Genomic DNA, 26,227 nt, shown 5'->3' on the forward strand with positions numbered 1-26,227 from the left:
TAGACAAAGTGAGAAGCTGGAAGAAAGTGAAGAACAAAAAGAAATGGTCATCTCGCCATATGTTGGTGATTTTCTTCGAAAATAGGAAGATTACTGGAGACCCATAAAGTTAAATGCATCTTTCGTCTGCCAATGAAACACTGAGCTCTTTTAAGCTCAGTGAAAGATGATCTCGATTTAAGAAGACCATGTATCTATATGATTCCCTTATATTTGTGGAGGGCAGATGTGTCAAATATCAATGATACACTTCTGGACCAGCCAGAGAAATCTGCAGTGACTGAGCATGATGTCTCAGTACAGGACACAGTATGGAATACAAAAACAGCAGTGGAAATTTGCAGTTTGACTAATCTGATAAACAGGGACACAGGATACCAACTTGGCACATCATGGGATCCAGTGCTAGCCATGTTAATATCAATTAGCAACCACCAAAAAGAATTGTTGGTTGTGCAAGAGATGATGCTGTAGTGGCAACATAGATATTCTGTTGACAACAGCGAGTACAGGTCACACTAGTGCAGGCACATATTCCAGCAGGTGGATTCCAACAGAGGGAGCTGGGATGGCCGATGGCAGCACACAGTATGACTGACAGCCTCTGCACTTGTGTTCACCACCTGAAAAGTGATGCAGCCATCTCTCTCACTACCGATCAGCATATCCATGCTGCTGGTCACTGAATTTGGTACATTCATGCCTGCACAATTTATTTTCAGACTGTCAAAACAGGAGGCTTTGGTTACAGTCTCAGCATTGTGTTTGGCATATCTGTAGATGCTGGTCAGCTGTTCTGATGCAATATTGTGGAACTTTCACAATGACATCCAACATCTTGTCTGAGAATCATATTTGCAGTAGTCTCCTGTCAGGAAAGCCTCAAGCCTGCAGGTATATACCATGATCATGCAAAAGCTTTTGATTCTGTGGATCAAGGAATTCTGTTCAGCAAAATAAAATGTTATGGCATTAATGGCATCTCTCCTGCAGGGATAGAACCTTATCTCCATAACAAAAATCAGAGGATCTCATTAACAGACTGTGTCTCAACCATGACACTAACCTCAAAAAGGGGGTATGTAACATGTGCAGTGCCACAAGTCTCGATACTGGATACACTCTTATTTCTAACACACATAAATGACCTACAAATTACTTTGAAAGATAGTTCATAAACTTTGATGTTTGTCCATGACACAAGCATGCTGATCAGTTGTCCAGACTCAATTTTAGCAGAGACAGCTCACATGAGGGCTGCACACACTAACAAGTGATTCAAAACTAATAGTCAAAGTCTTAATACGACAAAGACTCATATTATGTAATTTCAAACCAGCAATCATGACATGTTAATACCAGATGTGGACATTAATAATCATATACTAAATGAAACACACTAATACTCATTAGGGTTCAACTGGATAACAAGTTAAAATAAGTCATCACATAGATAAACTAATCAAGAAGCTCAGTTCAGTGTGTTATGCCATAGAAGTATGTCTCACTGTGCTGACCTAAAGACAAGAGTGTTGCTCATTTTGTGTATTTTCTCTCTGTGTTGTCTTATAGAATTATCTTCCGGGGCAGTGCACTTAAAGAAAATAAAGTGTTTATTCAACAAAATCAAGCATTAAGAATACTGTGTAAAGTAAATAACCAAGAATCTTGCATTGGACTTTTTAAGAATCCTGGAATTTGTACACTTTCTTCCCAGTAAATTTACACTTTAATAGTTTTTGTTGCTGATAATAAATTAAATTTCAACTGAACTGTTATTTCCAGAATCAAAATACAAGACAGAAAATAATTTTCATGTAGACTTTACCTCCTTGTCTAGGGTTGGGAATGGAATTAGATTTTTTGATGAGCAAATATACATAAATCTAATATAAAACAAGAAATTATTAATCCCTACACATTATCGGAATGTCTGTTTTCAGGAATTGAAAAATTCTGTTAATTACATGGCAAGTAGTGGTGTTTGTTATAAAACTGTGAATAATATTTAATATTTCCTTTGAAATACACCATTGTAATCAAGTAAATATTAAGCTTTTTTTTTTCAAAGTACTAGCTCCCTTACTAGTTTACTCTATTAAATTTAGATGACATAACCATGAATATCTTAAGCAGTGTAATGAGAGTTTATTGGCAATGCATCATAAAGATTAATTATGATTAAGTTTTATAATTTGCTTGTCTTTTGTTAATGTGTATGTTGACTCATTCTGTCTCTCTGAAGGTTCTTCTTCTTGATGGGATGTATAGAACACAATGAAATAATGAGTAAATGAATGAATGTATGTTGGATGTTGAGTCATCAACAAATGAAGAAGTAACTTCAGATATGCCAAGAGAAGTATGTTGGGACCCTTTCTGCATGTCTGGTGTATTGATGGCCCAGCAGACAATATTAATAGTCATGCAGATATCAGTTATCTATAATAAAGTACTAACAGGAAAAGGAAAACTGAAATATTATCGAGAACTGACTGAACATTTGTGAAAAGTTGTGAAAGATTGACAGCTAAAGCGGTTGACAGACCTCAGTTCATTGCTGTTATTGTTGTTGCGGTCTTCAATCCTGAGACTGGTTTGATGCAGCTCTCCATGCTACCATATCCTGTGCCAGCTTCTCCATCTCCCAGTACTTACTGCAACCTGCATCATTCTGAATCTGTTTAGTGTATTCATCTCTTGGTCTCCCTCTATGATATTTACACTCTGCCCTCCAGTGCTAAATTTGTGATCCCTTGATGCCTCAGAACATGTCCTACCAACCGGTCCCTTCTTCTTGTCAAGTTGTGCCACAAACTCTTCTTCTCCTCAATTCTATTCAATACGTCCTCATTCATAATGTGATCTACCCACCTAATCTTCAGCATTCTTCTGTAGCACCACACTTCAAAAGCTTCTATTCTCTTCTTGTCCAAACTATTTATCATCCATGTTTCACTTCCATACATGGCTACACTCCAAATACCTTCAGAAACAGCTTCCTGACACTTAAATCTATACTCGATGTTAACAAATTTCTCTTCTTCAGAAATGCTTACCTTGCCATTGCCAGTCTACATTTTATGTCTTCTCTACTTTGACCATCATCAGTTATTTTGCTCCCCAAGTAGCAAAACTCCTTTTTTATTTTAAGTGCCTCATTTCCTAATCTAATTCCTTCAGCATCACCCGATTTAATTCGACTGCATTCCATTATCCTCATTTTGCTTTTGTAGATGTTCATCTTATATCCTCCTTTCAAGACACTGTCCATTCCGTTCAACTGCTCTTCCAAGTCCTTTGCTGTCTCTGACAGAATTACAATGTCATCAGCGAACATCGAAGTTTGTATTTCTTCTCCATGGATTTCAATACCTACTTCGAATTTTTCTTTTGTTTCCTTTACTGCTTCCTCAATATACAGATTGAATAACATCGGGGACAGGCTGCAACCCTGTCTCACTCCCTTCCCAACCACTGCTTCCCTTTCATGCCCCTCGACTCTTATAACTGCCCATCTGGTTTCTGTACAAATTGTAAATAGCCTTTCGCTCCCAGTATTTTACCCCTGCCACCTTCACAATTTGAAAGTGAGTATCCCAGACATCATAGTCAAAAGCTTTCTCTAAGTCTACAAATGCTAGAAAAGTAGGTTCACCTTTCCTTAATCTGTTTTCTAAGATAAGTTGTAGGGTCAGTAATGCCTCATGTGTTCCAACATTTCTACAGAATCCAAACTGATCTTCCCCAAGGTCGGCTTCTACCAGCTATTCCATTCATCTGTAAAGAATTCGTGTCAGTATTTTGCAGCTGTGACTTATTAAACTGATAGTTCGGTAATTTTCACATCTGTCAAAACCTGCTTTCTTTGGGATTGGGATTATTATATTCTTCTTGAAGTCTGAGGGTATTTCGCCTGTCTCATACATCTTGCTCACCAGATGGTAGAGTTTTGTCAGGACTGGCTCTCCCAAGGCCATCAGTAGTTCTAATGGAATGTTGTCTACACCCTGGGCCTTGTTTCGACTCAGGTCTTTTCTGTCAAACTCTTCACGCACTATCATATCTCCCATTTCATCTTCATCTACATCCTCTTCCATTTCCATACTCTTGCCCTCAACTACATCGCCCTTGTATAGACCCTCTATATACTCCTTCCACCTTTCTGCTTTCCCTTCTTTGCTAAGAACTTGGTGTCCATCTGAGCTCTTGATATTCATACAAGTGGCTCTCTTTTCTCCAAAGGTCTCTTTAATTTTCCTGTAGGCAGTATTTATCTTACCCCTAGTGAGATAAGGCTCTACATCCTTACATTTGTCCTCTAGCCATTCCTGCTTAGCCATTTTGCACTTCCTGTCGATCTCATTTTTGAGACGTATGTATTTCTTTTTTTGCCTGCTTAATTTACTGCATTTTTATATTTTCTCCCTTCATAAATTAAATTCAATATTTCTTCTGTTACCCAAGGATTTCTACTAGCCCTCGTCTTTTTACCTACTTGATCCTCTGCTGCCTTCACTACTTCATCCCTCAGAGCTACTCATTCTTCTTCTACTGTACTTCTTTCCCCCATTTCTGTCAATTGTTCCCTTATGCTCTCCCTGAAACTCTGTACAACCTCTGGTTAGTCAGTTTATCCAGGTCCCATCTCCTTAAATTCCCACCTTTTTGCAGTTTCTTCAGTTTTAATCTACAGTTCATAACCAATAGATTGTGGTCACAGTCCTCATCTGCCCCTGGAAATGTCCTATAATTTAAAACCTGGTTCCTAAATCTCTGTCTTACCATTATATAATCTATCTGATACCTTCTGCTATCTCCAGGATTCTTCCATGTATACAACCTCCTTTTATGATTCTTGAACCAAGTGTTAGCTATGATTAAGTTATGCTCTGTGCAAAATTCTACCAGACGGCTTCCTCTTTCATTTCTTACCCCCAATCCATATTCACCTACTTCTATTTCCATCTCTCCCTTTTCCTACTTTCGAATTCCAGTCACCCATGACTATTAAATTTTCATCTCCCTTCACTACCTGAATAATTTCTTTTATCTCATCATACATTTCATCAATTTCTTCATCATCTGCAGAGCTAGTTGGCATATAAACTTGTACTACTGTAGTAGGTGTGTGCTTTGTGTCTATTTTGGCCACAATAATGCGTTCACTATGCTGTTTGTAGTAGCTCACCCACACTCTTATTTTTTTATTCATTATTAAGCCTACTTCTGTATTACCCCTATTTGATTTTGTATTTATAACCCTGTATTCGCCTGACCAAAAGTCTTGTTCCTCCTGCCACCAAACTTCACTAATTCCCACTATATCTAACTTTAATCTATCCACTTCCCTTTTTAAATTTTCTAACCTACCTGCCCGATTAAGGGATCTGACATTCCACGCTCCGATCCGTAGAATGCCAGTTTTCTTTCTCCTGATAAAGACATCCTCTTGATTAGTCCCCGTCCAGCCATCCGAATGGGGGACTATTTTACCTCCGGAATATTTTACCCAAAATGACGCCATCATCATTTAACCATACAGTAAAGCTGCATGCCCTCGGGAAAATTTATGACTGTAGTTTCCCCTAACTTTCATCCGTTCACAGTACCAGCAAAGCAAGGCTGTTTTGGTTAGTGTTACAAGGCCACATCAGTCAATCATCCAGACTGTTGCCCCTGCAACTACTGAAAAGGCTGCTGCCCCTCTTCAGGAACCACACGTTTGTCTGGCCTCTCAACAGTTACCCCTCCATTGTGGTTGCACCTACGGTATGGCTATCTGTATCGCTGAGGCACACAAGCCTCTCCACCAACGGCAAGGTCCATGGTTCATGGGGGAGAGGAGTTCATTGCTAGGATACAGCAAAAATGCAAAGGAGGTAGCTTACAAAACACTTGTGTGACCCATTCCAGAATATTGCTAAAGTGTGTGGAGTCCATGCCAAATTCAACAAAGGGGATAAATTGAATGTATACAAATAAGGCAGCATGAATGGCCACAGACAGGCTGTCTCATGACAGCATCATGGAAATGCTGAAAATTCTAAACTGCCAGGCACTGAAATGTGATTTGCAGAGTATACATGTAGATGTAGATGGTGGATGTTTGAAGATGGACACAAACTTTTCCGTGAAAGCCTGATTAATAAAGTTTGGGGAACAAGTATTAAGTGTGGAATGTAGGAATATATTACAGCCCGCTATCTATTGCTTTGGCAGAGATCACAAAGACAAGATTAGACTAATTTCAGTAAGCACAGACGTAGGTAGGCTGCCAATCTCCCTGTATTCCATACACCACTGAAACAAATAGTAACCCCATTATATGGTTCAGTGGGATATGCCCTCTGCCATGCAAGTAACAATGGTTTGCACAGTATGGATCTAAACAAAGATGCAGATGAGGTATGTTCAAAATCAAAACTAAATGTTTTTCAGCTTACAGATGATAAGTTCATTTCTTCTTCAAAGTACTCACCATCTCTATTCATATGGTGATCACACCACTTCGTGATGCAGTCCCAGAAAGCTTCCTTTGAAATGTCCTTTGGTTCTTTTGATGAATTCTCGTTAGTGTCCTCGGTGGTGTAAAAATGGTGTTCTTACAACTTTGTATTCCAGTTCTGGTGTCCATGATGAATGCATCATAATGTCACCAGTGGTGCTGGTTTTAATTCTGAAAGCAAGAAAAAGTGACATGGTGTCAGGTATATATAGTAGACTGGTTGGAGGGGGAGGAGGAGTCAGTCATCTTATTTTTGCCCCAAAACTGAATGGGCAAGTATAATAGAACAGTGAGTTCTCTTGTCACTACTGTGATCTACTCCACTGAAATTCTGGATCAAGGTTATCATGCTTTTACAGTCATAGACATACTTTGTCAATCTACTGTGATTACTGGACTCTTATCTCAGTGTTTTACCTATATTTATGGGGATACAACCAGTGCACTGGTAATGGTTTTAGGTTCTCTGATTGAACAGACTCTAGAGACCTTAAGCTGGTATGTTACTCTAAGGACACTCTTTGTTCACTCTCTGATTTTGCATCTCCTTATCCAATAACAAGTTTTTTAGGACACAAATAGTACTGAACGATTTCTTTCCAAGGCAGCTTCTAATTAGTTATGTTAATAGCATGTTTCTATTGAACAAATGAGATCTGACTCTGCTAATTTGATTTTTGTGGCTTTAGCAAGTGATAATATATCACAATAACTGCCCTATCATTATGATCACAACAAATGGATTTTGTTTTTGTAGTGGTATTGTGTCAAATTCAATAACATAATTCCTTTATGGTTGAAAATAAAAATCATTTGTGAGAGGACTGCACATATCAATAATTATGTGGTGATTTTGAATTCCTGCTAGGACAGAGGTTGTAAAACTGTAACCCATACAAAATACTCTCTACCTCTGGCTACAGATGGACTGTGACTCAGTAACTTTGACTCTTCAGAAGGGGTGCAATATTCATCCCACTTCTCCATGTTAACTTGAGCACTGAAGGCAACACTTCCAATAACATCACTGAAAGACAGCTCTTAACTTTGTAGAAGATGTTGAGTCCAATTTGCATTAAAACAAGATATAGTACATTTTCGGTCTGGCCCTGATATGAACGCATAATCCATAAACAAAAAAAAGTTTGTCAAGAGCAGGACACAGAATGAAAGCCAATAATGACAGCAAGAAAGTACAGGTACAGGGCAAGGTTGAAATCCAAAGGCAGAATGGTGTGATTCGTAGTAACTCCTGCAATGGATTGCCTGGTCCCACAGCAGCAAAAAGCTCTGCCCACATGACATGCCACACGTGCTTATTGTGGTGATCATCAGACATGGTGACATTAAAAGAAACATTATCTACCAAAATTGGCAATCAGTATTTACTCCGAAAGGGCATGTAAACAATCATTTGTGTTCCAGCAATACTACTGTTATAACTTCAAGTTGAACAAACATATTTCAAGGAAGACACAATACATGAAAGTCACAGATCAAGTAAACAGAGTAAGATGTGTGTACACTTTAACTGTCAAATCATAACTGAATCCAAGTCTAGTGACCACTGACTGGTTGGCCGCTTAGGTGGCGCTGCTGCTGCATGGCTGGCAGACAGTGCAGCATGTAGAGGACACGTGTAATTGCGCAGCGGCACTTTGAAAGATTGGCGAGTCACAACACTTTTCCTCCCTTTGAATTTTTTGCACAGGTCTTGATGGAGGTGGCCTGTAGATTGCTAATGTCCATAGGTGTTGTTTGACTGGCCGTTAAGTCTCGAGGAGGAGGCTTCCCGTACGGACAAAGTGTCCCCGATGATAGGGGGTCGAGATGACAGGAGACATGGGGGTCGAATCTGCTGGGGCCCTGTGCACCAATCTGCCCATTGCAGTAAGTCCAGTTGTTATAACAGGAGACATGGGCGATGTGTCCACATCTGTAGGAGAAGGAGGCGAGTAGAGTTGCTCTGACAGATGATGGTCATCTGGTTCTTGCATGGGCACGTCTCCTGGTGGCGTCAGTTCTTGTGCTGGCACCGATATGATGGTGAGAGGACTGCGTTGTGAGTAATGAGAGATTCCAGTATCCCAAGCATCAGGTAGAGCCAAAGGTGGTGTAGCGGCATCCGGAACAGGCATTGCCGGCACACGAGGCCGAAGGTGGTCCAAATGACGCACTGCAACACCCGTGTCCATCTGGATTTCATACAGGCGTTGGCCAGGTTGTCGTAAGATGTGGCCAGGACTCCATTTTGGCCACCTGCCATATCCCCGTACCCATACAAGGTCGTCAGCGGTGAACCGGCCAAGCGAAGGCACCTGCGGCTGTGAGGTGGAAGGCCGCAGAAGATGAAGTAGCGTGTGGGGCTGTCGGCCATGTAAGCGCTCAGCCGGTCTGTGGTCGCCCATGGGGGTGAAACGGTAAGAGGCCAGAAATTGGAGAAGCGCATCATCGGTTCCACCAGCAGAAGAAGTCAGGAGTTTCCTCATCTGAGCCTTAAATGTGCGGACCAGTTGTTCAGCCTCACCGTTTGTCTGTGGGTGGAACAGAGGGGCTGTGACATGCATGACACCGTGATGGGCACAAAAATCCGCAAAATCAGAAGAGGCAAATTGTGGACCATTATCAGTAACAAGAGTAGAGGGAAGGCCTTCCAAAGAGAAAATGCGAGCTAGAGCATTGTTGGTTGCCGCGGTGGTAGGCGACGTGCAACGGACAATGAAAGGAAAGTTACAGTAGGCATCAATAACGAGAAGCCAATAAGTACCTAAAAAAGGTCCCACAAAGTCAGCATGAATACGCTCCCAGGGCTTCTCAGGCGAAGGCCACGGTGGCAACGATGACTTCGGGATGGCGGCCTGTGACACAAAAGGGCCGCAGGCAGCGACCATGTGTGCAGTTTCAGAGTCGATGCTGGGCCAGTACACATAACAGTGTGCCAGAGATTTTGTGCAAGAGACACCCCAGTGCCCTTGGTGAAGGAGGCACAAGACCGAAGCACGCAAAGACGTAGGTACCACAACACGCGGCGAAGCATTTTTGATGGAGAGGAGGATAACACCATCCCTAGCCGTGAGGCGGTAATGCAAAGTGTAGTAGTTCTGCAACGGATCAGAAGTCTTAGCAGACAGACAATCTGGCCAACCCTTCTGAATACAGCGTAAAACCCCGGAGAGGGTAGGATCAGAACCCGTAGCAGCCACGAGCCGGTCCCCAGAGACGGGGAAACCGTCCACAACCTGCTGCTCGGCAACATCCAGGTGGAAACACAAAAGTTCGTCCCTATCGAATGCCAGATCAGGACCCATGGGAAGGCGAGACAGTGCATCAGCATTCGCATGTCGAACTGTTGGCCGGAAATGAATCTCATAATTGAAACGAGACAAGTAAAGAGCCCAACGCTGGAGGCGGTGTGCAGCCTTGTCGGGAAGTGAAGTTGATGGATGAAACAAGGAAACGAGTGGCTTGTGATCTGTAACAAGATTAAATTTGGATCCATAGAGAAAAATATCAAACTTATGAAGAGTATAAATAATGGCCAAAGCTTCTTTTTCAATTTGAGAATACTTTTGTTGGGCATCTGCGAGGGTTTTGGAGGCATAAGCAACGGGTTGTTCAGAACCGTCAGAAAAACGGTGTGCAAGGACTGCACCGATCCCATATTGAGAGGCGTCCATGGCAAGAACAAGACGTTGGCCAGATTGATAAGTAGCCAGACATGGGGCCTGTTTCAGCATAGTCTTCAATTTCTGGAAAGCCGCATCGCATGACACGGACCAGTGAAAAGGCATGTTTTTATGCAACCGGTGATGCAACGGCTGAGCCACCGAAGCAGCAGACGGTAAAAACTTGTGATAGTATGCTATTTTCCCCAAGAAGGCCTGCGGTTCCTTAACAGATGTAGGGCAAGGAAGGGCATCAATCGCAGAGACAGTTTGCTGAAGCAGACGAATACCATCCCGAGAGAGTTGAAACCCCAAGTACATGATAGATGCCTGAAAAAACTTTGATTTCTGAAGATTACACTTAAGACTGGCAGTCTGTATGACATGATAAAGTGTGCGGAGATTTTGAAGATGTTCATCAGTGGTGGAGCCAGTGACAACAATATCATCCTGCTAATTTATACACCCAGGGACAGTGAGCAATAATTGTTCCAAGAATCGCTGAAAGAGAGCAGGAGTGCTGGCAACCCAGAATGGCAATCGTTGGCATTGATAGAGGCTGAAAGGCGTGTTAAGGACCAGAAACTGCCGGGAAGCAGCGTCGAGAGGAAGTTGATAATAAGCTTCTGACAGGTCAAGTTTAGAAAAATAGTGGCCTCCAGCAAGTTTAGTGAACAATTCTTCAGGTTGAGGCATAGGGTAAGTGTCGATAAGGCATTGAGGATTTACAGTGGCTTTGAAATCACTACAGAGATGAATATCACCATTTGGCTTAGCAACAACAATGACAGGAGAGGACCACTCACTGGAAGTGACAGGAAGCAAGACCCCTGAAGCAGTGAGACGATCCAGCTCCCATTTGACCCGATCATGAAGGGCCCCAGGAATGGGCCGAGCCTGAAAAAATTTAGGCCAAGCAGTGGGTTTGAGCATGATATGAACTTCAAAGTTGTTTGCACAGCCTAACCCAGGAGAAAAAAGGGACGAAAATGTCGTTGACAAGGAATCCAGTTGAGCATAAGGAATAGCATCAGAGACGATATTGACAGACTTATCTATGGAGAATCCAAAAACGCGAAAGGTATCGAAACCAAAAAGATTCTCCACATTACTATGGTCGACCACAAATACAGGAACAGTGTGAACGACAGATTTGTAAGATACCTCAGCATCAAATTGTCCCAAGAGAGAAATCTTCTGTTTACTGTAAGTCCGTAATTGCCTAGTGACAGGTGACAGGACTGGAGAACTCAACTGAAGATACGTCTGAGAATTGGTGATAGTGGCAGCAGAACCAGTATCCATCTGCACGCGAACATCTCGACCAAGTATTTGGACAGTGAGGAATAACTTCCCTGAAAGGGAAGAAGTACAATTGCTAGACAACACAGAATCAGAATCAGTGTCATGATCATGAACATCATGTATGCGGTTGGATTTGCAAACAGATGACACATGACCTTTTTTTTTGCATTTGTGACACACGGCCCAACGTTGTGGACAATCTTCTCGTGAATGTTTTGTAAAACACCATGGACATGAAGGAAGTTGCCGTGGGTTTTGCTGCAGTTTCTTAGAGGTTTGATTACGGTTAGGCCGAGGCTGCGCTTGGGAGTGTACTGTGGCCACATCAGCCAGTGGGTACACGCCACATGCTTCGTAAACATTGTACAGAGGCTGTATTTCCCCAACGTCACCCCATGCCTCTATTTGTGTTCCAGCGGCGTGAGAAATTTCAAACGACTGAGCTATGGATAGGACTTCATCTAGAGTTGGATTTGCCAATTGAAGGGCATGTTGCCTAACTTCTTTGTTGGGTGCCGATCAGATAATAGCATCCCGTACCATGGAATCGGCATAGGATTCTTTGTGAACTTCAGTAACAAATTGACACTTTCTACAGAGGCTGTGAAGTTCAGCAGCCCAAGCACAATATGATTGATTTGGTTGTTTTTGACAACAATAAAAGGCAACACAAGAGGCTACCACATGCATTGCTTTTGAAAATAGACAGACAGAAGTGATCACATTTCAGCAAAGGACAAAGGCGCAGGATCTTTGAAAGGAGCCAATTGCGACAACAACTGATACATTTGAGGTGAAATCCATGAAAGGAACAGAGACTTACATGTTTGTTCATCCGCGACATGAAATGCAAGAAGTGCTGTCAGATCAGTCTTCCGCCATCTCGTCGTAAGGAGGAAAAGGAGGTAGAGACAATGACGAGAGACGCCCCGCATTTGATGCCGTGACGAAATCATGAATCGCATTTGTGAGAAGCATTTGCTGTTCTATGAGACCTCGCAACAGTTGCTCTAAAGTAGCCATGGAAACATGTGGGTCAACGATGGAAAAGAAAAATCCCATCCTCGTCGCCAATTGTTATAACTTCAAGTTGAACAAATATATTTCAAGGAAGACACAATACATGATCAAGTAAACAGAGTAAGATGTGTGTACACTTTAACAGTCAAATCATAACTGAGTCCAAGTCTAGCGGCCGCTGGCTGGCTGGCCGCGTAGGTGGCACTGCTGCTGCATGGCTGGCAGACAGCGCCACATGTAGAGGATGCGCGTAACTGCGTGGCAGCACTTTGAAAGATCAGTGAGTCACAACAACTATATACAGTTAAAGTATTATTTAAGTGAAAACAATATCTGGAATTCGATAACTATCTGTTTAGCCAATCTTGCTGTTCACAGTTCTGAGCACTGTATCCGATGAGTCAATATCAGCATTTGGGAAGGAAGTTCATAAATGTGTGGAATCTATGATGTTAGAAATGGCATTGGGAAGTAATTTCATAATTAAAATGTTATTTATATTTAGCAAACATAGTAAAGTACTGAAATAGGTCTACAATATATTGCTACAAAACTAAGAGCAGTTTAAAATATCCTTCCAGAATGTCTTCGGTTTTACATGGGCAGTTTTTTGAGATGCTTGTGGTATATTTCCTTTTTGAATTGTAGCCAATGACAGCCATCTTTATGTCCAAGATCAGATTTTGTCTAAATATTGTAGCCTCAGGTGTTACAAGCTGGAATAATTCGGTAACCCGTAATCAGCCTCCCTCAGCTGCTCCAGTGGTGATAGCATACACTGATCACATTGTGTTTATTAGATTCTCGAACCACTCTTTTCCTTCAATAAATTAATCCTTTGAGTGATTTATGTTCTTCCAAAAATTTATTATGTTACTTATTTTCCAAAATAAATGATTATAGTTTTAACAACAATGTAGGAAAAGATAGATTGCTACTTACCATACAGAAGAGATGTTAAGTTGCAGACAGTCACAATTAAAAGACACTTACACACAGTTTTCGGCCACAGCCTTCATCAACAAAAGAGAAACAGAGAAACACCCCCATACATACACACAAGCAAGCGCACTCAAGCACACATAACCACTATATCCAGCAGCTCAGGCCAGAAGGCAGCTGTCACATGGGATAGCAGCAGCAAACTGGAAGAGGCATGGAATAGGAAAGAATAGTAGTGTACTGGTGGAGGGAGAGGGGAACGCTGTCTGGCAGAGTGTGCAGAGACTAGAATACCAACAGCAGGCGCAGCATCAGGATGTTGTGGGGCTGGGAGGTGGGGAGAAAAAGGAGTGAAAAGGAAAGGAGCAGGGAAAGATGGCTAGGTGCATTGGCAGAGGTAGCAAACAAAGAGGCTGGGAGGTGAGAATGGGTAGGAGTGATAGGGCAGAGGGGGTGCAAATTGTTGGGTGGAGGTTTGTGGGGACAGTATGTTACCACAGGTTGAGGCTGAAATAATTAGGGAGCAGAGAATGTGTTGTAAGGATAACTGCCACCTGCACAGTTCAGAGAAGCTGATCATGGAGGGGGAGATCCAGATGGATCGGGTAGTGAAGCAGCCACTGAAATTAAGCATGTTATGCTCACCTGCGTGTTGTGCCACAGTTTGGCATTGGTCATTCATCCTTGTGGACAGCTGGTTGGCAGTCATACCAATATAGAAAGCTATGCAATGGTTGCAGCAGAGCTGATAAATAAAATGGCTGCTTTCAAAGGTGATCCAGCCTGTGATGGGGTAGTATAGACCTGTGACAGGACTGGAATAGGAAGTACTGGGTGCTTGGATTGGGACGTCTTGTACCTGCGTCTTCCACAGGGATATGATCCTTGTGCCAAGGGATCGGGATTGGGAGTGACATAGGGATGGATTAGAATATTGTGGAGGTTGGGTAGGCAAAGGAACATCACTTTAGGAGGGTTAGGAAGGTTCTAGAGTAAGATGTCCCTCATTTCAGGACATGGTGGTAGATAATCAAAGGCCTGGTGTAGGATTTGGTTCAGTGGTTCCAGTTTGGGTTGGTACTGGGTGATGAAGAGGGCACTCCTCTGTGGCCGGTTCTTGGGGGTGGTGAGAGGACTGGGGAGTTGTTTGCAGACTAGGTCTGGGGGATAGTGCCTGTCTGTGAAGGCTCAGTGAGACCATTAGCTTATGGAGCAAAGGAGTTTTTGTCACTGCAGAAACGCAGCCTCGGGGTGGTCAGGCTGTATGGGATGGACCTTTTGGTGTGAAAGGGATGACAGCTGTCAAAATGCAGGTACTGCTGGTGGTTGGTGGGTTTAATGTCGACAGAGGTTCAGAGGGAGCCATCAGAGAGCTCAATATTTAGGAAGGTGGCATGCTGGATTCATGAGGACCAAGTGAAGCAGATGGGAGAGAAGTTCGTTGAGGCTGTGAAGGAATGAAGATAGGGTGTTTTGTCCCTGAGTCCAGATCATGAAGATATCACCAATGAACCTGAACCAGAGTAGGGGTTTGGTGTTTTGGAAGGCTAGGAAGGTCTCCTCTAGATGGCCCATAAACAGGGTGGTGTAGGAGGGTGCCATGTGGGTGCATATGGCTGTGATGTGGATTTGTTTGAAGTACAAGTAATTGTGTGTTAGGATAAAGTTAGTACAGTGTAGGAGGAACGAGGTAGTGGGCTTTGACCTTCACAACATCCTAGTCCATCCCAACGGCACTCCCAACTGAAACCCCTTGCCACAAGGATCACATCCCTGTGGAAGATTCAGGTGCAAGATATCCCCAATCCATACACCCAGCATTTCCTATTCCAGTCCTGCCACAGGTTTACCCTACCTCATCAGGGGCCGGAATATCTGTGAAAGCAGCCATGTTATTTACCAGATCTGCTGCAACCATTGAACATATTGTTATCTTGGTATGACTACCAACTGGCTGCCCACAAGAATGAATGGCCACCACCAAACTGGCCAAGAGAAAGTAGACCACTCTGTGGCACAACATGCAGCTGACCATAACTTGCTTGATTTCAATGGCTGCTTCATTACCTGAGCCAGTTGGATCCTCCCCTCCATGACCAATTTTTCTGAACTGTGCAGATGGCAGTTAGCTTTACAACACATACTTCGCTCCTGTAATTATCCCAGCCTCAACCTACAGTAACGTACTGTCCCCACACCCTCCACTCAACAATTTGCACCCCCCTCTGTCCTATCATCTCCTCCCCATTCTCGTCTCCTAGTCTCTTTGTTTGCTGCCCTCTGCCAATGCATACACCTGTCTTTCCCTGCTCCACTTCTTTTTGCTGCTTTTTTCCCCACCTCCCTGCCCCACAACCTTCTGACACTGCATCTGTTGACATTCTAGTGCCTGCACACTCTGCCAGACAGCATTCCCCTGTCCCCCCACTGGTACACTACTATTCTTTTCTCTTTCTGCCCCCTCCAGACTGCTCCTGCCATCCCACATGATAGCTGCATTCTGGCCTGAGCTATCAGAGTTGGCGGTCATGTGAGTGTGAGGTGTGCTTGTTTGTGCGTATGAATGGTGTGTTTCTCTTTTGTTGATGAAGGCTGTGGCCAAAAGCTTTGGGTAATTGCCTTTTAATTGTGCCTGTATGCAACTTAACATCTCTTATTTATGGTAAGTAGCAGTCTATTGTTTCCTACATTGTTGATAATCCTACGTGGAGTTCATGTTGTTTGATTTTTTTTTTTTTAGTATAGTCTTATATGGGTACATTTTTTTTTTATTTAATCACATAAGTGAGGTCCTCCCCTTTAAATTTTCCTCCTAAAATTTCCGCCACTTTCATGTTTCTTGTTAGTTTGAATGAAACTCTCCACTCTATTTCTGCAAGTATTGTACAAAAGACTTGAACATGTATGTCTTGGTATTCATTTGTGGTGTTGCACAATGTTAAGTAAAGGAAACCTTTGAAAATTTAATATCCAATCAAAGCAGGCATGTTACAAACTCAAACCTATAACCTACAGCATTGGCCTACAGACCCCATCATTGAATCTATACCAAAACCTCGAATTTCTAAACAGGTGCTAATGTTAGATAGATAATTCCTATTTGAAATAAATGCTGAAGTCTTTCTGGACTCATAAATCAGCTACAAAAAAGACGTATTCCTCAAGGCTATCAAAATAATTACATCTCTGGTTGATATGAGAAAACATATTTCCAGTATCATAAACATGAGAAGGAAAGTAGCCAGGAGGAAGCAACTAAAAGCGGGAATTACTTAGGTAATGCTAGAAGAGAGATGTTTAAATTTACTGTAGAAGAACTTGACTTCACTCATTCTGGCAGAAGAGCATGGTATCTCGTTTGCAAGTTTGATCCATCTTCCTCATTAATGGTAAAATGCTTCTCTTCTATAAATGTAGAAACTATGGCTACCCACCTAACATTCTACATCATGGACCCTACTGCATAAATTGGTCATTATGTAAGTCAAATCAGCACTAAGGCAGATAAAAACTTGAAGTCAATTAACACATGAGACCATTTTCCCCATACGAGATACAAAAAAGCAGTGGATCTTGGAAAGTAGATCTGAGAGGAAAATGAATAAGTACCGTGTGGTTATAATTAAACAGATGGTGTTCCGATTGCTACAGTATGGGCTGTACACATCATAGGATGCTGAAACATCATAGATGCATTCATTAATTGGTGAGCTCATGGAGTATGCTGAATAAATTAATAATTCCACTTTCTGCCATCAGGTGAAAATATGGTGCTGTAAGCAGTCAGAGTGTGAAATGTTTCCTGTTTTGACATCAGTATGCTGTTTGTTGCTTGATGACACATGTTGAGTCGTTTCGTGAAGCATCTATTGGTTCAGGAAGATTGACATTTTCTGTATGAAATGCAATGGCTGTTGAGAGGAAAGACCGTGCAGTGCTGGTATAGTTGTTTTTTCTCAGGACAGCAGCAATAATAGCACTGCACTCCACTACCAACAGAAACAGCTGTGAAGAGGCCCATGTTAATAAATAGGCTTAGGAATATGATCAAGAAATTCGAAGAAACAGGTGAATTACATGTTGCACCATGGAGAGGGATGCAGCTCATTCATATGGCAGTTGTTGAAGAAGTTGATGTTGCTGTAGCTGACCATGTAGCTCACACCTCACATTCTGCAGCCAGTGCTCAAGCTATGTCATGGGAATTCTCTCTCCTCAGGTCAACAGATGAAAAGACGTTGCACTGCATTTTACACTGGTATCCCTACACAATTCAGAATGTGCACCAAATGAAACCCCAATGTAGGCTACAATGCCATGAGTTTGCCCATTGTTTTTTGAGTGCATGAAAATGCATATGTGGCCAGGGAAGGGACAAGGCACATTTTACCGTACATGATGCCATGAATGCACAGAACTGTTGCATATGGGGTTCTACTCCACCACATGTTGTGCAGGAACATCCACTGCACTCCACTTATGTGACTGTGTGGCATGTTTTCACAAGCTCTTTCACTCTCAGTCCATTTTTCATCGAAGGGATGACACTTTGTGGGCCTGTTAGGTGTACAGTGACATCTGCATATTATAAGGAGCTCATCGTGCAACACGTGAGTTGGGCTTTGCAAGAACACAACTGTCTCCACACCCCTATTTTCATGCAAGATGAGACAACACCACAAGTTGCTTGCCAGGTGAAAGATTTGCTTCAAGAAACCTTCAGTAATGACTTCGTCATTGTTAAGCAATTTCAAGATGTGTGGCCCTCCAGATCCCCTGACCTAAAGTGGTGTGGCTTCTGGTTGTGGGAATATCTGACAGATTGTGTCTATCAGGGTTGTATCTGGACTGTTTCTGATGTTAAGGATAGCATACAACAACATATCACTCTGATTAAACCAGATATGCTGCAAACAACTATCGACCATGCTATGTTATGGGTGCAGCAGTCGGAAGACCAAACTAAACAAACATTGTAACTGGTGACTATATCCTAATAAATGTGCCAGAACCATTGTTAGCAAGTAAAATATCCTCATACTAAGGAGTGATTGAATACACTTTTAAAATACCAACTTTATTAACAAAATGAAAATCAGTTATAATATCTTTGGATGAATATCCACACAATTATATACAACAGAAATGTCCTCTACATGATGATCCCCAAGGTAATGGCAGGCAGTAGCTTGAAGACCTGGTTGCTACTGGTTAAGAGCGTTGAGACAAAACTGCTAGTACTGCCAATTGGTAGCATTGGAACTGAACTGCTGATGCAGCTGAATGGAACAGCTGATGCTGCCGACTTGAGGCATTGGGCAGCATTGACTTGACATTGTCCAGCAGTGGCCTAAATAGTCAGGAGAGGGTGGTGGGCTTATGTAGCAAAATGGTGCTCTGACAACAGTGATCAGTTGGCGAGTTTGGCACCCCCACACACCATGGAGGTCACATGTAACTCCATGGAAAATAGCCTAGGCCATACAAAGAAATTTCTCTGTTTTGATCAAAGCCATTCACCCATGTCCTCCTGGTGGGACAGCTGCCCATATCTCTCTGTCCAGGAGATCAGTTCTGTTCTGGTTATACAATGGTGTCAATATACATGTGCTTTCTGTTCTAAGTGTTGTACTTTATTGACAACTCTATCTTTGGATCTGACTGGATTGTGGTTTTGATGTGACATTATGGCTAAGTTCTTTAATTTACACTTCCAAAGATTTACTGATTATATGGGCTGTAGGTCAAGTCTGGCTAGAAACCTTTAAGCAACAAAATTCCATTAGTTGTGGTGTGATACCTGTATGTTCCATAACAACTAGACAACTGTTGAAAACCATTGCCCATGAGAAAGTCATCTGGCATTAAAAGTATCATAAGTATCCAATGAAAATCTCCACAGATGAAATAAGTAGAAAAGTATTGTCATGTAATTAATGCATCAGTGTAACAGGTCTATTTCTTGACTGAATAAAGTTTGCCATTCTAAAACTAGCTTTCCAAAATGGGAGATGCCACAGATCTGAGTAACTTCAGACTGATTTTATTAGTAACTGTAATTTAAAAAATAATTGAAATATTATCATGTGCTAGGAGTGTCAAACATTTTAACCAATTTGCAGTTAATAATAAATGCCAATCTGGATTTCAGAAAAAAGGTTTTACTATATGGACAAACTTCATATCTAATGGTTGATGTCTTAGGGTTCCAAACCAAGAAGTGTTGATATCCTTCTTGATATGGCAAAACATTAAGCGTTTGTACAAGAAAAAAGTTAAAGAAATATCATAAACTTCGGTCCAATTTTAATTTTGCCAGCAGTCTTGAAAATTTTGGGAAAATAAAATACAAATGACTTCTCTAACATCCAACTACTAGTAATATATTGTCAAAGCTACAGTTTTGGTTTCTAAAGGACTCCAATATTCCATGGAACATTTATACAGTTGTTGTTGTTATTGTCTTCAGTCCTGAGAGTGGTTTGATGCAGCTCTCCATGCTACTCTATCCTGTGCAAGCTTCTTCATCCCCCAGTACTTACTGCAACCTACATCCTTCTGAATCTGTTTAGTGTATTCATCTCTTGGTCTCCCTCTACAATTTTTACCCTCCACGCTGCCCTCCAATGCTAAATTTGTGATCCCTTGATGCCTCAGAACATGTCCTACCAACCGGTCCCTTCTTCTTGTCAAGTTGTGCCGCAAACTCCTCTTCTCCCCAATTCTATTCAATACCTCCTCATTAGTTATGTGATCTACCCACCTAATCTTCAGCATTCTTCTGCAGCACCACATTTCGAAAGCTTCTATTCTCTTCTTGTCTAAACTATTTATCGTCCATGTTTCACTTCCATACATGGCTACACTCCATACAAATACTTTCAGAAACGACTTCCTGACACTTAAATCTATACTCGATGTTAACAAATTTTTCTTCTTCAGAAACGCTTTCCTTGCCATTGCCAGTCTACATTTTATATCTTCTCTATTTTGATCATCATCAGTAATTTTGCTCCCCAAATAGCAAAATTCCTTTACTACTTTAAGTGTCTCATTTCCTAATCTAATTCCCTCAGCATCACCCGACTTAATTCGACTACATTCCATTATCCTCGTTTTGCTTTTGTTGATGTTCATCTTATATCCTCCTTTCAAGACACTGTCCATTCCATTCAACTGCTCTTCCAAGTCCTTTGCTGTCTCTGACAGAATTACAATGTCATCGGCGAACCTCAAAGTTTTTATTTCTTCTCCATGGACTTTAATACCTACTCCAAATTTTTCTTTTGTTTCCTTTACTGCTTGCTCAATATACAGATTGAATAACATCGGGGACAGGCTACAATCCTGTCTCACTCCCTTCCCAACCATTGCTTCCCTTTCATGCCCCTCGACTCTTATAACTGCCATCTGGTTTCTGTACAAATTGTAAATAGCCTTCCGCTCCCTGTATTTTACCCCTGCCTCCTTTAGAATTTGAAAGAGAGTATTCCAGTCAACATTGTCAAAAGCTTTCTCTAAGTCTACAAATGCTAGAAATGTAGGTTTGCCTTTTCTTAATCTATTTTCTAAGATAAGTCGTAGGGTCAGTATTGCCTCACGTGTTCCAACATTTCTGCGGAATCCAAACTGATCTTTGCCGAGGTCGGCTTCTACCAGTCTTTCCATTCGTCTGTAAAGAATTCATGTTAGTATTTTGCAGCTGTGACTTATTAAACTGATAGTTCGGTAATTTTCACATCTGTCAACACCTGCTTTCTTTGGGACTGGAATTATTATATTCTTCTTGAAGTCTGAGGGTATTTTGCCTGTCTCATACATCTTGCTCACCAGATGGTAGAGTTTTGTCAGGATTGGTTCTGCCAAGGCTGTCAGTAGTTCCAATGGAATGTTGTCTACTCCAGGGGCTTTGTTTCAACTCAGGTCTTTCAGTGCTCTGTCAAACTCTTCACGCAGTATCGTATCTCCCATTTCATTTTCATCTACATCCTTTTCCATTTCCACAATATTGTCCTCAAGTACATCGCCCTTGTATAGACCCTCTATATACTCCTTTCACCTTTCTGCTTTCCTTCTTTGCTTAGAACTGGGTTTCCATATGAGCTCTTGATAGTCATACAAGTGGCTCTCTTTTCTCCAAAGGTCTCTTTAATTTTCCTGTAGGCAGTATTTATCTTACCCCTAGTGAGATAAGCCTCTACATCCTTACATTTGTCCTCTAGCCATCCCTGCTTAGCCATTTTGCACTTCCTGTCGATCTCATTTTTGAGATGTTTATATTCCTTTTTGCCTGCTTCATTTACTGTGTTTTTATATTTTATCTTTCCATCAATTAAATTCAATATTTCTTCTGTTACCCAAGGATTTCTACTAGCCCTCGTCTTTTTACCTACTTGATCCTCTGCTGCCTTCACTACTTCATCCCTCAGAGCTACCCATTCTTCTTCTACTGTATTTCTTTCCCCCATTCCCATCAATTTTCCCTTATGCTCTCCCTGAAACTCTGTACAACCTCTGGATTTAGTCAGTTTATCCAGGTCCCATCTCCTTAAATTCCCACCTTTTTGCAGTTTCTTCAGTTTTAATCTACAGTTCATAACCAATAGATTGTGGTCAGAGTCCACATCTGCCCCTGGAAATGTCTTACAATTTAAAACCTGGTTCCTAAATCTCTGTCTTACCATTATATAATCTATCTGATACCTTCTAGTATCTCCGGGATTCTTCCATGTATACAACCTTCTTTTATGATTCTTGAACCAAGTGTTAGCTATGATTAAGTTATGCTCTGTGCAAAATTCTACCAGACGGCTTCCTCTTTCATTTCTTACCCCCAATCCATATTCACCCACTACGTTTCCTTCTCTCCCTTTTCCTACTCTCGAATTCCAGTCACCCATCACTATTAAATTTTCGGCTCCCTTCACTACCTGAATAATTTTCTTTTATCTCATCATACATTTCATCCATTTCTTCATCATCTGCAGAGCTAGTTGGCATATAAACTTGTACTACTGTAGTAGGCATGGGCTTTGTGTCTATCTTAGCCACAATAATGCGTTCACTATGCTGTTTGTAGTAGCTTACCCGCACTCCTATTTTTTTATTCATTATTAAACCTACTCCTGCATTACCCCTATTTGAATTTGTATTTATAACCCTGTATTCACCTGACCAAAAGTCTTGTTCCTCCTGCCACCAAATTTCGCTAATTCCCACTATATCTAGCTTCAACCTATCCATTTCCCTTTTTAAATTTTCTAACCTACCTGCCTGATTAAGGGATCTGACATTCCCTGTCCTGGTGTTCTACCAGTTTTCTTTCTTCTGATAATGACGTCCTCTTGAGTAGTCCCCGCCCAGAGATCCGAATGTGGGACTATTTTACCTCCGGAATATTTTTACAGTACATAGAATATTTATACATAGAATATTTATACAGTATATAGACAAATAAATTACACTCATTGCTGATTTCTTAAAACTAATTCTGGAACACATGTGACAGAAAATCTTCTTTCCCTGTGTAACAATGATAAATTTCCTCATACAATCCAGGTTTAGTGTGTGTTCTCTATTACCAACATGTTATCTTGTTTCTGAGCTAACATTTCAGAAACCAGATGTCACCAAGGAAATGATAAATTTTCATCATTTGGTAAACGACATGTATTAATTCCATGTCTACCATCTCATCTCATTCACAAATAATTAGTGCAAAAGAATTAATCACATACATAAGTAGCTTGAATATCTTCTTGTTTCCTAAATCTCTGTGCTGCATTCTTGTATTAAACTAGAATGATACCATGGTCCAGCATGGGTCATATTGTATCTTGTTACAACAAATATGAATATCTGTCATTCCATCAGTGTTGTAATGTACTGGACTATAACATATGAGCCTATCTCTCTTTTTGTCAAATGTTGTGATACAAACAGAAATTTGCAGATCATTGCGTTAAATCAGTTAGGTACTAAAACGGGTTGAGAATAAATATTGTAGTTCATCTGCAACAAATTTTTATGTTTGTTTCAGATTGATCAAGAGAATATCAAACTAGAGCCAACAGGAGTACTTAGTCTCTCTGATCTCCCTACAGGTGAACAGGGTGCCAATGAAGTTCAAGTTGGTGGGTTAAATACAACAGACCCTAGATTTACGGCGTATAAAAGTTTCAATGGTTGCCTCTCAAGTAAGTTTCTTAACGAGAATACTTGTTATCAGTTTTATGTAGTTTTTGTTTGAGAATTAAAGTAAGTTGCATTGAAAAACCAGTCTGCCTAACAAAACATTTTGCTCATTGGATTTACGTCCATAAGAGTTATATCTATATAGGACTAAAACACAAACTTTACCATCATTGTGTTCCTAAACATAACAATTGTCTGAATCAACTGATTTGATACCACATGTTAATACACTATGTGATCAAAAGTATTCGAACACCACCTGAAACATACATTTTTCATATTAGATGCATTGTGCTGCCAGCTACTGCCAAGTGCTCCATATCAGCATCCTCAGTAGTCATTAGACATTGTGAGAGAGCAGAATGGGACGCTCCGCAAACTTCACGGATTTCGAACATGATCAGGTGATTGGGTGTCACTTGTGTCATACGTCTGTATGCGAGATTTCCACACTCCTAAACATACCTAGGTCCACTGTTTCCAATGTGATAGTGAAGTGGAAATGTGAAGGGACATGTAGAGCACAAAAGTGTACAGGCTGACCTCGTCTGTTGACTGATAGAGACCACCGACAGTTGAAGAGGGGCATAATGTGTAATAGGCAGGCATCTATCCAGACCATCACACAGGAATTCCTAACTGCATCAGGATCCACTGCAAGTACCATGACAGTCAGGCGGTAGATGAGAATACTTGGATTTCACAGTCGAGCGGCTGCTGATAAGCCACACATCATGCCAAACGACGCCTTGCTTGGTGTAAGAAGCGTCAACATCAGATGACTGAACAGTGGAAAAACGTTGTGTGGAGTGATGAATCATGGTACAGAATGTAACAATCCGATGGCAGGGTGTGGGTATGGTGAATGCCTGGTGAATGTCATCTGCCAGCCTGTGTAGTGCCGACAGTAAAACTCGGAGGCAGTGGTGTTATGGTGTGATTGTTTTTTTCATGTAGGGGGCATGCATCCCTTGTTGTTTTGTGTGACACAGGCCAACATTGATTTTTTAAGCACCTTTTTGCTTCCCACTGTTGAAGAACAATTCCGGGATGGCGACTGCATCTTTCAACATGATTGAGCACCTGATAATAATGCACGGCCTGTGGCAGAGCAGTCACACAACAATAACATCCCTGTAATGGACTGGCCTGCACATAGTCCTGACCTGAATCCTAAAGAACACCTTTGGGATGTTTTGGAATGCCGACTTCATGCCAGGCCTCACCGACCGACATCGGTACCTCTCCTCAGTGCAGCACTCCATGGAGAATAAGCTGCCATTCCCCAAGAAACTTTCCACCATGGGCTGCCATTCCCCAAGAAACTTTCCAGCACCTGATTGAATGTATGCCTGTGAGAGTGGAAACTGTCATTACGACTAAGGGTGGGCCAACACTATACTGAATTCTAGCATTACCGATGGAGGGCACCACAAACTTGTAGGTCATTTTCAGCCAGGTGTCCAGATACTTTTGATCACATGGTGTACCTTTTGTTGCATGATTTCATCTTGCTAATATTGATAGTGTGCAAAACTTTATGTTTCCATTTCAGTGCATTTTCTAGAAGTTATTCCCAAGCAAGCAGATGTTCACTAAACGACAAAACTGGAAACCTCACCATGAAATTGTTTACAGTTTCAGCCTTTCAGCCTATCAGATTCTGAAATAGAATGTAGGCATTTTCATTGGTAATTTTCTGCTCCTGCCAATAGCATTCTTCTATGAATTGCTGATTCCTGCCAGCGTTTCAGAAGTTTATTTCGAACATGGATTGAAAAACATTTGTTATAATGAGAAATCTGTTGAGTCCTTGTTGCCAAATGTGGGGTCTTACCCACTCATCATGTATAGGGTGCCTAAGGGACACTACAATCTCGAAATGCTATACAACAATTCAAGCAAATAACATTAGTAGTTATATTTCAATAAAGCAGGTTGAAAATACATGCAACATAAATCTGAGTTCTTGCTATACACAATGGTCAAACAAGCAATGGGTATGGATCAGTACAATCTGATATCATAGCTCTCTCTGCCAGGCCATGCTAATACTCTGTGAATCCTGTCCACTAATGCCCATTTGAGGCTGGCAGGAGCGGCACTTATACTCACTTCTTGCAAAGGTCGCTCCTGTCGAGGCGTGGTCCTTGTCAGTGGACTATTGGCTGATGTTGCCTCACTGCCTTCTCTGATCTTGCATTCTTCCTCTTCATTCCAGCACTTGTGGTTACACCAGAATGAAATCAATATAAGAGGATACAACCACAAATCATCTCCAGGCTGGACAAAGCACACTTTGTTCATATCCCGAAAACCACATGTGACGTCCACAGTAACCAAGAACACAAGCCCAGCAGGCACTTGTATAATATGCTAAACAGCCATACATTTTTTGTGAGAGATCAAATTATTACTAATCAGGATAGTCAAAGTTTTGGAGCCAAAAAGTTAACAAATGTGCTGGAGCCAAAAAATTTACAGATGCGCTGGAGATATGCTAACTGGTTGGTATTTACAGAGACCTCTATTGTTCCTAAACATATTCTTGACAAACATCCCTACATTACACATATCATATGTTCAGTTACAA

General features: G+C 41.4%; 1 protein-coding gene across 6 annotated transcripts in view; it reads left to right on the top strand.

Annotated features, from left to right (window-relative positions):
* Positions 1 to 26,227, top strand: part of LOC124788247 (neurexin-4) — a 545,350-nt gene that overhangs the window by 416,537 nt on the left and 102,586 nt on the right. For all 6 annotated transcript variants that reach the window (XR_007016075.1, XM_047255435.1, XM_047255434.1 and 3 more), the window contains exon 28: positions 23,480 to 23,636. Coding sequence is in view for 5 of the 6 variants with exons in the window: in XM_047255435.1 (XP_047111391.1) it covers positions 23,480 to 23,636 (157 nt within the window). In the remaining variant the exon portion in view is untranslated. The remainder of the gene's footprint in view (positions 1 to 23,479; positions 23,637 to 26,227) is intronic.

This window comes from Schistocerca piceifrons, chromosome 3 (assembly GCF_021461385.2).
Source record: "Schistocerca piceifrons isolate TAMUIC-IGC-003096 chromosome 3, iqSchPice1.1, whole genome shotgun sequence".
Classification (NCBI taxonomy): domain Eukaryota; kingdom Metazoa; phylum Arthropoda; class Insecta; order Orthoptera; family Acrididae; genus Schistocerca; species Schistocerca piceifrons.